The sequence below is a fragment of the Capronia coronata genome (assembly GCF_000585585.1).
Source record: "Capronia coronata CBS 617.96 chromosome Unknown acBCG-supercont1.3, whole genome shotgun sequence".
NCBI classification, from domain to species: Eukaryota; Fungi; Ascomycota; class Eurotiomycetes; order Chaetothyriales; family Herpotrichiellaceae; genus Capronia; species Capronia coronata.
The window spans coordinates 828,814-841,244 of record NW_006912895.1 but is presented as its reverse complement, the minus strand read 5'-3'; the positions used below and the strand labels follow the sequence as shown (position 1 = coordinate 841,244).

Genomic DNA, 12,431 nt, shown 5'->3' with positions numbered 1-12,431 from the left:
CTGGCTGCATTCACAAGACAGGTATGCCGATATGCATCACATGCAGCACTCCCGTCAAAAACCTGTACACCGTTTACAGCAAAGCCGACGATAGGACCCTTGGGAAAGGCGTTCGGCTCACTCAATGTCCCAACTGCAAACGCTTTGCCGACAAATATGTCGAGCACGATTTTGTCGTGCTGTTTATTGATCTGGTCTTGATCAAACCTCAAGTACGTGTTGCAGCTATGTGCGGTCTGGCCTGGGGAAGGCGTGGATCTGATAGCAGTCCAGGTCTACCGTCACCTATTGTTCAATAGACTTGGCCGTTCCGACGACAAATTTGATCCCAGCATTCTACGCTTGGGAATCTTGCTAGTGCTATTTGATGTCTATATCACTTGGGCCAGGATCGAGAGAACAAGTGCCGCAGCAGGTGGTGCCGAATGTGCCTCCAAGCTCAGCGAAATGCCTATCCTTACGCAATATCTATTCTTCCTCACCATGAATGTTCTTGCGACACTCGCCCAGCATGGGACCATCCGCATGCTCGTACGAGCCCTGCTAGCTCATACACGAGAACAGGGTGACCGCAACGACAATAAATCACCCGTCTCGGCTTCGACAGCAGAGACCACACCATATTCGCCCGGCTTGACAGCAAATTATGCCAGCCCTAGTGCAATTAGCACAGCACTGCTGGTGTCAAGCTGCACAAAGCTGTTTCCTATCTTACTCGTCATATGGCCCACTGAAGCGAGGGGAGGCGACTCGTTTGGGTTCGCATTCAGGGCCACCAATTACGTTGGCTGGGCAGTTCTCCTCAACAACATCGAGGCTTTGCTGGTTTTGCTCAATTGTGGCTACATCGTTGCAACGGGAATTGCAGTGTCTGGCGTGCTGGCAAGGTGGCTTGTGGAAGGTTGGGTATTGAGCTTGCTAGGCTTGGGTAGAGAAACTGGTCCCGTGGGTGACATTGTGGCGGCTTGCAGACTCCTTCGAGGCTGGCTGACCGGGGGATAAGAGCAGCCTGGCGGAGTGATCGTTCGGTGCTGTCGAATTGGATGTGTCCGACGAGTTGGGTGAATACAAGAAGCAATGTCTCTTCTGAATACATGTCATGTCTTGAATCTGTAGACCTAACCACAGCCTTGTCGTCGAACACGCATCCGGGAATAATAATCATCCGAACTTTTGCCGGTGCCGCGATCGCGCATTTTCCTGCGCGTCTCTTGTAACTTTCACTTTCTTTGACGCAAGGAAATAGACGTGGCGACTTCGCTTCATGTCATCCAAAGCCCGGCATGGACGAGACATCTGGCCGTGGGCACCGAGAGAAGAAGCCCAGCGAAAAGGTCAAAGAACAAGTATCGGCCAAGATAGACAGATACGAGGACGAGAAGACGGTTATACTACCAACCTACATTGCGCCCAACGATCCGAAATTCTTTCAAGACCAGAAGGAGGTGCCCAAAATCTATGATCACACGAAAGTAGCACCTAATGGTGACAAGATCGATTTCTACTCCCTGGGAACACAGTATGCATGATTCATCGTTGGGTAGGAAGTCGAGCTAATCCGGCCAGTGTCGAGAGCAAAGAAAAGCGATACTATGTACGCGCGAAACGAGATCCCGACACCTACTACTTCCATGCCGATGAGGCTCCTCCTCGATATGCCCGCCTCAGCGACGAGAACCATCCCCAATGTGGAGTGGAGGGTCTAAAGAACACCTTCACCAAAGACATGCTAGGCAAGAGTGGAGAGTTCGGCAGTTACACTACAAGAGCAAATGTCTTTGCGAGAGAAGGCAAGTTCTTTTTCGAGGCAAAGGTCATCAGCATAGCACCCCCGGGCAGAGAGCCTCCAACTCGTGCTCTTGCGGATACTCAAAACCCCGACCGGACCGCCACGAATCGAGGTGGGCTACGAGTTGGATTCTGCAGGCGGGAACATCACTGGAGTGAGAATATGGGAGGGAACGCATACAGCTATGCCGTCGTCCTTCGAAGCGGCAGGTCGAGGGAGTATGGCAGTGTTCGATTCAACACCCTGATGTACCACGTGCAGGGCGAAGGTGCCACCGATCCCGAAGACCTTTCACCGGGAGATGTTGTCGGATTGATGATCACTCTCCCGTCGCTAGAGGTGCACAAGAAAGTCGTCGAGGGCACGTTCAATCCCGCAGAATACCCAGATCTCAAATGCGGCCCTGCCATCGTCAAAAAGAAGTCAGGGGTGGGCAAGAAGGCCGCTAAGAGCGGGCCCAAATCGAAAGACGGCGAACTTGGGAAAGGCAAGGAAGAGACAAGCAAGAAGTTACATACTCGCAGCGCCATCCGGAGCGAATTACAGCCCGTTGCTGGCTGTGCTGTTCCGTCGGACCATGACATTATCCGCGATCGCAACCCGTTCCTTCACAGGGGGATGACTTATTTTGAAAGTCCAGAGTACACTCCCAACCACGACCTGAGTCGGCCAACACTAAACTCAAAGAACAAATCCGTCAACCCGGAGACTGGTAAGAAATATGATCTTCTTACTGACCCCCACCCCAACCACGAACTGCCGCATCTGCGTACGCTACCAGGAAGCAAGATCGAACTTTGGGTGAACGGGAAATACCACGGAGTCATTTGGGAACATCTGTTTGCTTTCCTACCACCAGCATCATCCATCGAGAAAGGCAGTCGCGCTGTCACCGGTCACGGCGACGTGGATGATGGCTTGCTGGGGTACTACCCTGCGATTAGTCATTACACAGGCGGTGCGGTTGAGTGCAAATTTGACGGGCCATGGTGGTACGGATACAGTCAGGACGGGCCCCAACATCCGGATGCTCGCCCTATTGGCATACGGTATCAAGAGCAGATTGTCGAGGACATGGTGAATGACCTGGTGGACGAGATTTACCAAGAAAAGTTGTACAATGATCCAGAGTGGATGAAGAAGCGAGTGTTGAATGCCGCCCAGGTCAATCCCCAGCACGGCTAACTCAAGTGGCACCACCGGGTGCAGCTCTTGCGTCGTGCAAGGTATTGAGAGACCGCACTTTACGGGGAGCCAACGTGATACAGCCATGGGCGGAATGTGAAGCCCCGAAAATAGCAGGACATGGCGCTGGCACAACGGGCAATGTCACCGGCATGGCTACGACTAGATGAGCAGGGCTGACATGGCGCGTCAAAAAATTGTTTGTAGCATAGCGAGATACCCCTTCTACAATGCATGTAGGAATAGTAACGGACAACTCATCATGTATCTTATCAGCAGGACATCGCCGTTGTAGCTGTCCATCCTTAAACCTACAGCTGCTGCTGCGCGTAAGACTGCAGTGCAGTCAGCTTCTACTACGAACAGACAGAATCTGAGCTGCTGGATCGATCGCGACTTGCGGGTATCGGGGTCCTCGATCTCTTCCAGACCTGACAGCACCGGTATCATTCAACCACTGCACTGCTCTGCTCTTTCTTGTAAGGAGCCACCCCCTGCATCATTGGCAGGTTGATGTGCTACAAGTGTACGTCGCCACGGCACAAAAGGGTATCTCATCGGCAAGGAACAGTGGAACCAGTGGAGATACACAAATGCAGCTGACGAGTGTGAGGCTGAGCTGAATGCGGAGGAGAGAAGCGCAGCGAAGCCGGAAGCAAGGGGTGGTATGGGTTGGACGCGATGGCGACAGTGGGACAGGCTGCCTGAGGACACCTGAGGATACCAGAGGTGATGGAGATTGGTGGGCAGAGATAGGAGCTGATGGATAAGCGTGGGTCAGAATGTGAGACTCTATTGCCTTGTCACCATCAAGCGCAGGGGCGGCACGTCGTCGATGGCGAGAGACTTGGACTCGGACTGCGCAGTTGGTGGATTCCTTGGCCTGGACTTCCCCCTGAATCGGACACTCTGGCCTTTATTTAATTCCATCTGCCTGCCACCCCCCTTCCACTCCACGCTCGACTTGCTGCTCACACTTCTCTCATTTCACACAGACATCTTGAGTTGTCCTCTTCTCTGCCCGCGTATGATTGATATCCACTTTCCATCCAACGGTGCTGCCTGATCACCATGCGTCCGCCTTGAGGATACGTGGTCAATTTGACCTCCCATAAATCCAACCACACTCCCACTCACGCCTACACTCTTGTCATCTATTCCATCCGCTTCCATCCCATCAGACAGCTACCTGCCACGGGCCACCATGGCTTCTTCACCCAACGTTGTCGATCCTGCGTCTCTGAGCATGTCCGGCTACGAGGAAACCTACCCGACTCCCCCTCCCATGTCCGATGATATGGAGTCTAGCCAACCACCCGCAGACCAACCCTCCAAGAAGAAGCGGAAGGCCTGGGGTCAGCCTGTGCCGGAGATCAAACAGATCCTTCCTCCACGAAAGCGAGCCAAGACAGCCGAGGAGAAGGAACAGAGGAAGAACGAACGAATCCTCCGAAATAGAAGAGCCGCCGACAAGTCTCGACAGCGTCAAAAAGCAGCTGTGGCCGAACTCGAACAGCGGCAGATTCGGATTGAGAGAGAGAATGCCGCGCTTCGAGAACTCCTGGGGCGGTATCAGTCAAGGTTCGGCGTCCAAGAGGACTTCCCTCCTCCAGTGGCCGCCGAGCCGGCCGCCACGAATTTTGATGCCGTGTCATCTCTATTCGATCAAAAGGTCGACTCAGCACCTTCGCCATTTACTCCATCTTCCTACGACACCACTGACCTCGAGTCCAACCACCCCACACTTGTTCAATCCGACATGACCACTCCTGTCAAACATGAGTCACCAGTCCTGGCACCCCAACTCAACCTGATCAACGAACATTCCGAGGCTGAACCATCTGACTCGATGGCAACCTTCCAAAGCTTCCCAGCCGTCTCCGGCTTGGCACAATATCCTGCTGCGATATTGTGTGACCTGCAGTGTCAACCGGAGACCTGGGCTATCAAGCTGCCGGAAGTTCCATCCAGTCAGAAGGCCAACCTTGGTCTCAATTACCTCCTACAAGTCTTCCAGACCTTGACGATATTTCAAACCTTCTCAGCGACAACGCTCTTGCCACTCTGCAACCTCTTCCAGATCTTGGCTCAGCGATTGTCAATGACCTCGACGGAACAGGATTTCTCCTCCATCCTGACCAACTTCCCACTAATTCATTCTTTGATTTCGATGCCTTCGACATCGACCAGGCCAGCGGTCTTCCGCATGAAACTCCTGAGCCGACTACTCGCATGCAGCCCACACATGGCGCGCCTATTGCTGGCAGCGACAGACCGGGCTTTGCAGCAAGTGGTTAGCGAAGATGGTTTCGCCGAAGATCCTGACCGTCGATGGACTTGGTCGAGTCTGATGACCATTAAGTGGGTGATCTTGAGGCTGGAAAGAGAGCACCGGAAGATCCGACGCCAGGTCTGGACAAGCCGGGAGGGAGTCTCGGAAGGGGAGGTTATGGCTGGCGTTGACTATGGCGCCGTGGCCAGGAGCTCTCAGCTCTGGCAAGGACAAGGCATGGACGGGAAATCCAATTGTAAAATTACTAGAACGGAGGGTTGGGTGCCAGCACAGGAAGTGCACTAAATTGGCCATACTTTTGATAGATGAACAATCCAAAAGGGGTTTGATGACGACCATTTTTTCCTCATTTCTTTTTAATCCTACGCGGCGAATTAGACGGAAGGCCTCGTGGTTTGATATTCTGACGGCCGACAGCACTGCCAGTTGCCCACCGCGCACCGGTGTCGATTCCATACCAGAGGGGTTGGAGCGTATGTACCACAGAGTTAGTAGGTATCTACTGGTCACATGATCTAGATTATGTAACAATATCACGTGAGGACCATCTTGGCCAGAATTTGTATCGCGCGTGCAATCGAGTTGAACGTGAAACGCGACGCCGAAGCATCAATGTCGCAGTGAAGGGAAACGCAAGTGCAAGATCGATTCCCGCAGCGCTGAGCATTGCGCGACCACGCATCAATGCCACCTTTCAAGGATGAGCATGTGCTCGTAAGTAATACCCGCACCCCATGCTCTCTGACTGCGCAATCTGTATTAACCGCGCAACTTCTCAGATCATTGCGCCCGGTTCGCAGATCACTGCTGCGCAACTGGGGCTTCCCGAGTCCTTCACTCCTCCTCGATTTCGCTTTCCCACTCGCATGTTCCCAGGACCTAAGCCTGACGAATGGGACCCTGTCAGAATTCGCTCCAAATCAACCTTGATCACTAAGCCTACTGAGCCTACGAGTAACGGAGACCCTGTCACCGCCGACCAACCAAATGGACAACAAGCCACCGGCGAACTGCCCGGCACCGAACCCGAACAAGCCGATGCGAAGCCGGCTGCCTCTGAAGATGTTGAGATGAAAGAAGCTCCAGCAGCAGAGGAGACTACGACGGCAACAGCGACGGCAACCGCAACCGCAACAGAAACAGCAACAGCAACAGCAACAGATACAGTCTCAGAAGCCCCGCCTACGGATGTGTCTCAACCAGAACCAGCACAGCAAGATGCGCCGCAAGATGCTCCACAAGATGCAGAAGATGAGACAACGGCAACGTTCGAGGACGATCTATGGTCCACCGAGGGTGCTGTTTATCCCATCCGAGAAGGTCGAATAGAGAACTGGTCCTGTTTCTTCGCTCTCCTGTCACACATCTACAACATGATGTCTCCCCCCTTCCACATGCCGGTGCTGTTCGTGGCACAGCCGTGCTGGACTAGTCGAGACCAGGAGAGGATTACTCAGTTTGTCTTCGAGACCTGGAAGGTTCCTGCCTTTTGTCTCATGGATGCCGCCTTGACGGCCTGTTATGCCTACGGTGTTCCCACCGCATTGGTGGTCGACGTCGGCCACGGCAAGTGCGACGTGACGGCAGTAACAGAATTCCAAGTGAACGACATAGGTCGTGGCATTGCCATACCTGACTGTGGAGGTCATGCAATGACCAAGCGACTGCAGCAAGTACTGGAGGGTGAGGGGTTTACTGAGGAAATGGCCGAGCAACTGAAGAGGAGCCAAATTTGCGAGATCCTCCCCGCTGGAGTGGAATTTCCCCGGGGCACTGCTAATGGTGTGGCGCCTAACCCTGCCGCTGCCGCTTCTACCGGTGCATTGGATTCAGGAGTCAATGCCAAGGATGGTGATGGCCTGAGACCTGGCCAGGCGCCGAGAGGCCCTGGTGTAGACACCATGGTCGGTGAAGAGGGTGTCAACGGCAACGAAGAAGAGAACGATGGCGTCCTTGACGTCGCCGCCATCGTTGCCCGAGACAACGCGGCTGAACTGCTGGCCAAGCGTGAAAAGGAGAAGGCGGAGAAGGCGGCAGCCAAAAAGAGTGCAGCTGACGGCCCCAAGGCACTCAGGCTTAGAAATTCGGATAAGGAGCGTGCGTCGTTTACGTATGTGGAACTCCTTCCCGAGGAGGATTCGGACCCCGCCGAAGGAGAGCAGAAAAGCCGAAAGCGAAAACGCGAGATCGAGGTGGGCGTGGAGCGATTCATGGCGGCGACACCACTTCCCGGCGTCGGCGAGGGGATCATTGATACGATAGCGGAGGCGATGCATCACACTGTTCTGAGCGTGCCCGACATGGCGCAGAGGTCGACGTTGTGGGAGAACGTGATCATCTTGGGCAACGGCAGTCGCATCAGAGGTATGTCCGAAGTCTACGTGTGTTACGTGTGGAGTGCCTTGTGCTCATTTATTCTAGGGTTCACTCCAGCTTTACTGTCCGTTCTCCATGCCAGATACGTCCTCTCGCCTTCGACGGCCACCATTTTCACGTCCGAGCTACCGTCGAATTTCACTACACCCATCGCCACGCCTGGCACGAACACCCCCATTCCCGGACAAGGCGGCCACTCTCTACACCAGCCGGGCGGCCACGGCGTCAATCCTCTCTTGGTAGCGGCGACAAAGAACATGATGCAGCCTAATCAGCATCTGCAAGTCCCTCAGCCTGGGTCCGTCATGGATCCTGGCATGCATCATACACATCGAGGTTTCAGCCAAACCCCAACTTCCATCAAGATGGTCAAGGCTCCCGATTACTTCCCCGAATGGAAGGACCCGAGCGTGCATGGCATGGAAGAGGCGGGTTTCTTGGGAGCGCAGGTGGCGGCGAAGGTGGTGTTCATTGTCGACCAAGGAAATAGCAAGGGATTCCTCACCAGGAGTGAGTATAACGAATTGGGACCGACGGGGATCCATGACTGTTCTATTTAGGGAGGCCTTTAGGGACAATGTGTATATCTATCTGCTTCTGGGCGTGCAACACGATTGTGGTTGTGATTGACTGATGGATGCGATCTGTGGCACACCCACGGGCGACTAAAAGGAGGCATTGCATTTGTTCAGCCGCATTGCAATAGATGGACGTCTCGACTGCGGCGTCGCAGTATTCTAGAATGTTACTGAGAATGGTCGTCGACCTGGAGACACGGAAGTGAAAGGAAGCATGTTTTGACGGCCCACAAATCAAATGAGAGAAGGATTTGCTGGAATCGAACTCTACCGCCGTACAAGAATCCATTTCATGCATTCAATGATGTGGCGAGGGCTTTCACTGTCCAGGCGAGTCTTCTGGGCGATGCTGTGATGAGACCGTGCGTTCTGACGTTCTGACGTTCAACTTGACGGCGATAGACGCCTTAACGGTCGATAGTCGACCGCACTGACCAAGAGTTCAACTCTTACATCAATATTGTCCCCAGATGCAGTCAATGTACCTGAGACCTGGATGAGTCCGTGAGCCTGATGATGACGACGACGATGAAAAGCGATCATGTCCAGAATTTTGAACTTGAACAATAGAAAAGCGAAGTCAATTGTACCATGGTTTCTCACCGCGCTCATTCCGACTCTGACCAACCATGGCATGTTCGACAAATATGGTTGCGCTGTTCTCTTTGATTCTGTGTCTGCTCTCGGCACTGCCTGCGCGCTGCGATGGGAGCATTGGCACCATCAAGGACTCATCCGCGTCTCTCGAGGATGGCCGTGAAGGAGCACTGATTCACCACGAGGGACAGTCTCCCTCCAGCATCAATCGCAGAGCCTCGTACCACTTCGATGCTCTTGCGAGCGACCTCAACATCGTCTACTACGGCCAGAGCAACATCACGGCCAACGTGTCGCTCACCCAGGTCTGCAGTGACGACTCGATAGACGTGGTGCTGCTGGGCTTCATCAAGAGCTTCTACAACTCGACCGACGACACCAAAGACATCAGCATAACCATGGACTTCAACACCATCTGCTTCGAGGCGTCTGCCGCCCAGGTGGACGCCGGACAACCGGATCTGTTGGACTGTGTGAGCGGTGGGTTCGCCGACGAGATTGCCAGTTGCCAAAAGCAGGGCAAGAAAGTCCTGATCAGTGCCGGATCGGCCAGCGGCGACCTCTACATCCCGAGTTCCAAGGCGGCATCCAAGGTGGCCAAGATGCTATGGAACATGTTTCTGGGCGGGACGGATTCCAAAGTCAAGCCTCTGCGGCCGTTTGGGAACGTGGTCCTCGACGGCTTCGACTTGGGTAAGTCGTTCCCCTTCCCCCGTCTGCTGGGATGAAGTGGTCTTCCGCTCCTGCTTAGCATGGACTAGTTGTCCCTGGGATGTTCCTGTTTGGAGACAGAGTGCTAACACAATCTCTCACTAGACAACGAGAACGCAACCAACGCCAAATACCTGCCGAAAATGGTCTCGTCGCTCCGCAAACAGCTGAAGAAGGACAAGTCCAAGTCGTACTACATCAGCGCCGCGCCCATCTGTGCCCTACCCGATCCAGAGACTCCAGTGGCCAAACTGATCAACGACGTCGACTTCTGGAACGTCCAGTTCTACAACGCCCAGGCATGCCAACTCGGCAGTGGCCAGGGGTTCCTCGACGCTCTGCAGGCCTGGTCGAAGCTGTTGTTGGACGGCCGAAAGCTCAAATGTACCGGCTCCGGCGATGCCCAGAGATGTACCGTGCCCAAAGGCAAATTCCAGACCATCAACAACGACATCACGTATCCCCGACTCCTCATTGGCACGCGCGCCTTCTACTCGGCCCCGAAGGCCGGCTATGTCGATCCGCAGACTTACAAGTCCTTGCTCGAGCAGGCCAAGAAGCTGGATCTGCCGAATTTGGCGGGCGCCATGTTCTGGGACGGCACGTACCAGTCTCGCTCGGCCGAAGACGTCGATGGCAAGAACATGACTTTTGCACAGGTGGTCAGGAATGTTCTTTGAAGGACGTGTACCGAGGACATATCTTGGTTCTCGCTGCACGAGAATCCTTTAAGTAAATACTAATAGACAAAAGTCACATTTTCTTCACCTATAAAATCTCCAGTGGGGATATCGTTCACATCAAACCATCCTTGTTGGAATCGAGGTAGTAGTAGATATAAGGTACCTTAGGTACGTGGTAAGTATCGTCTCTCCGGTCGGCGTCCAAACAAACCACCGACGCCTCCCGGTAAAGGGCCGGTCCACCAATCACATCGCCGTAGCGGGGACTCCGTCGGCGTCCTACCGGCGTCCTACCGAGGCCACTACATATGAACTCATTTGCCCTTCGATCACGTATATATAGGATGGATAAGATCAAACATACATAGACATCTAGGCGCCATGTCCGTTGTACTGCTGGAGACGTGCTCTCAGAGGGCACCTTTCGTCAGGCCTCGGGGTAAGCTCCCCTGCAATGGATTCGTCGGTGTTGCGACAGCATTGTCGTGGCCCAGGAGACGGACAGCCAACAAACGGGAGTTCAGTGTCAGCTCAGGATTGAGGGAAGCGCCTGAGGCCAGGCAGCGAAGTGCGTCCAAGGTCTTCAGCAGCGCCGACGAAGCTATTGCGGATCTGAAGGATGGCACCACCATTCTGAGTTCCGGGTTTGGGCTCTGCGGAGTAGCAGGTGAGTTTTGAATATATCTCTGTCTGGACAAGCATCAAGTCAATCAGATTCCCTTCAAGAGCATCACCAAAAGCAACCTATCCCTTTGCCACTGGCAACTAGCCAGTGGGATTCATTACAATATTGACCAGTCCTCACGCAAAACAGAAACACTCATCGACGCGATCCGCAAGAAAGGGACACGCGATCTGACAGTTGTCTCGAACAATGCCGGGGCGGGAGAGTGGGGGCTAGCGAAATTGACGTCGACAGGCCAGGTGTCGCGCATGATCGTCTCCTTCATCGGCAACAACAAGCCTCTCGGGAAACAGTACCACGACGGCCAAGTCGCCATCGAGCTCTGTCCACAAGGCACGATTGCCGAACGGCTGCGCGCGGCTGGGGCAGGGATCCCGGCCTTCTTCACGGCCACGGGGGCCCGGACGCTCATCGAGACCGGCGGGATCCCGATCAAACTCGGACCCAAGGACCCGCAGACGGGCAAGCACGAAGTGGTGGAGCCGGGGCGGCCGCGCGAAACACGCATCTTCGACGGGCGCACGTATCTCATGGAAACGGCGCTCAAGGGCGACGTGGCGATCGTGCGGGCGTGGAAGGCCGACGAGGCCGGCAACTGCATCTTCCGCACCACGACCAAGGCGTACGGCGTGCTCATGCCCAAGGCGGCCAACCTGGCCATCGTCGAGGCCGAGAACATCGTCCCCGTCGGCGCCCTGGACCCAGACCACATCGACCTGCCGGGCATCTACATCGATCGCATCTGTCCCGCGACGTCGGAGAAACATATCGAAAAACTGGTCCTCGCGCCATCCGCTTCACAAGACGGTGCCGACTCCAATGCTTCTGACAACAACCAAGAAGCCGTCAAGCGGAACCGCATCGCCAAGCGGGCCGCAAAGGAGCTCAAGGACGGATACTACGTCAATCTGGGCGTGGGGATTCCGACCCTAGCAGCCTCGTTCCTCCCGCCTGCCACCAAGGTCTGGCTGCAGTCTGAAAACGGCATCATTGGCATGGGTGCGTACCCTGAGTCCCGCGAGGCTGCCGATCCGGACACCGTCAACGCAGGCAAAGAGACCGTCACGTTGATTCCGGGTGCGTCGACCTTCGACTCGGCCGAGTCGTTCGGCATGATTCGCGGCGGCCACGTCGATGTCTCGCTCCTCGGTGCTCTACAAGTTTCCGCCACTGGTGATCTGGCCAATTACATCATCCCGGGGAAGGCGTTTAACGGCATGGGCGGCGCCATGGATCTCGTCAGCAATCCGGATAAGACCAAGATCATCGTCTGCACCTACCATACCGATAGGGATGGGCGGAGCAAGATTGTGGATGAGTGCGATCTTCCCTTGACCGGCAAGGCTGTCGTTTCTACTATTATAACGGAACTCGCCGTGTTTCAGGTCGATCGGACCGGTGGGAAGGGCCTGCTGTTGACTGAGACCGCAGAGGGCGTTTCGGTCGATATGGTCAGGGAGAAGACTAGTGCCAAGTTCATCGTTGCAGAGGATCTGGGAACCATGGACTAGAAAAAGGGTCACTGCTCCAAACA

General features: G+C 54.7%; 6 protein-coding genes across 6 annotated transcripts; all 6 read left to right on the top strand.

Moving 5' to 3' along the window:
• Positions 1-23: 23 nt before the first annotated feature.
• A1O1_03599 (uncharacterized protein) lies at positions 24-1,002 on the top strand (the record flags this gene model as incomplete). Its single annotated transcript, XM_007724500.1, has 2 exons — positions 24-212; positions 274-1,002. The coding sequence occupies 2 exons, from the start codon at positions 24-26 to the stop codon at positions 1,000-1,002; spliced, it is 918 nt and encodes a 305-aa protein (XP_007722690.1).
• Positions 1,003-1,283: 281 nt separating this feature from the next.
• On the top strand, positions 1,284-2,974 carry A1O1_03598 (uncharacterized protein; the record flags this gene model as incomplete). Its single annotated transcript, XM_007724499.1, has 2 exons — positions 1,284-1,519; positions 1,567-2,974. 2 exons carry the CDS (start codon positions 1,284-1,286, stop codon positions 2,972-2,974), a joined length of 1,644 nt encoding a protein of 547 aa, XP_007722689.1.
• A 1,204-nt stretch (positions 2,975-4,178) lies between these two features.
• On the top strand, positions 4,179-5,552 carry A1O1_03597 (uncharacterized protein; the record flags this gene model as incomplete). The annotated part of the gene is made up of 1 exon (XM_007724498.1): positions 4,179-5,552. One exon carries the CDS (start codon positions 4,179-4,181, stop codon positions 5,550-5,552), a length of 1,374 nt encoding a protein of 457 aa, XP_007722688.1.
• Positions 5,553-5,951: 399 nt separating this feature from the next.
• On the top strand, positions 5,952-8,203 carry A1O1_03596 (uncharacterized protein; the record flags this gene model as incomplete). Its single annotated transcript, XM_007724497.1, has 3 exons — positions 5,952-5,981; positions 6,047-7,631; positions 7,689-8,203. 3 exons carry the CDS (start codon positions 5,952-5,954, stop codon positions 8,201-8,203), a joined length of 2,130 nt encoding a protein of 709 aa, XP_007722687.1.
• A 665-nt stretch (positions 8,204-8,868) lies between these two features.
• On the top strand, positions 8,869-10,209 carry A1O1_03595 (uncharacterized protein; the record flags this gene model as incomplete). The annotated part of the gene is made up of 2 exons (XM_007724496.1): positions 8,869-9,511; positions 9,635-10,209. 2 exons carry the CDS (start codon positions 8,869-8,871, stop codon positions 10,207-10,209), a joined length of 1,218 nt encoding a protein of 405 aa, XP_007722686.1.
• A 384-nt stretch (positions 10,210-10,593) lies between these two features.
• Positions 10,594-12,408, top strand: A1O1_03594 (succinyl-CoA:3-ketoacid-coenzyme A transferase; the record flags this gene model as incomplete). Its single annotated transcript, XM_007724495.1, has 2 exons — positions 10,594-10,879; positions 11,027-12,408. 2 exons carry the CDS (start codon positions 10,594-10,596, stop codon positions 12,406-12,408), a joined length of 1,668 nt encoding a protein of 555 aa, XP_007722685.1.
• Between the last annotated feature and the right edge of the window lie 23 nt (positions 12,409-12,431).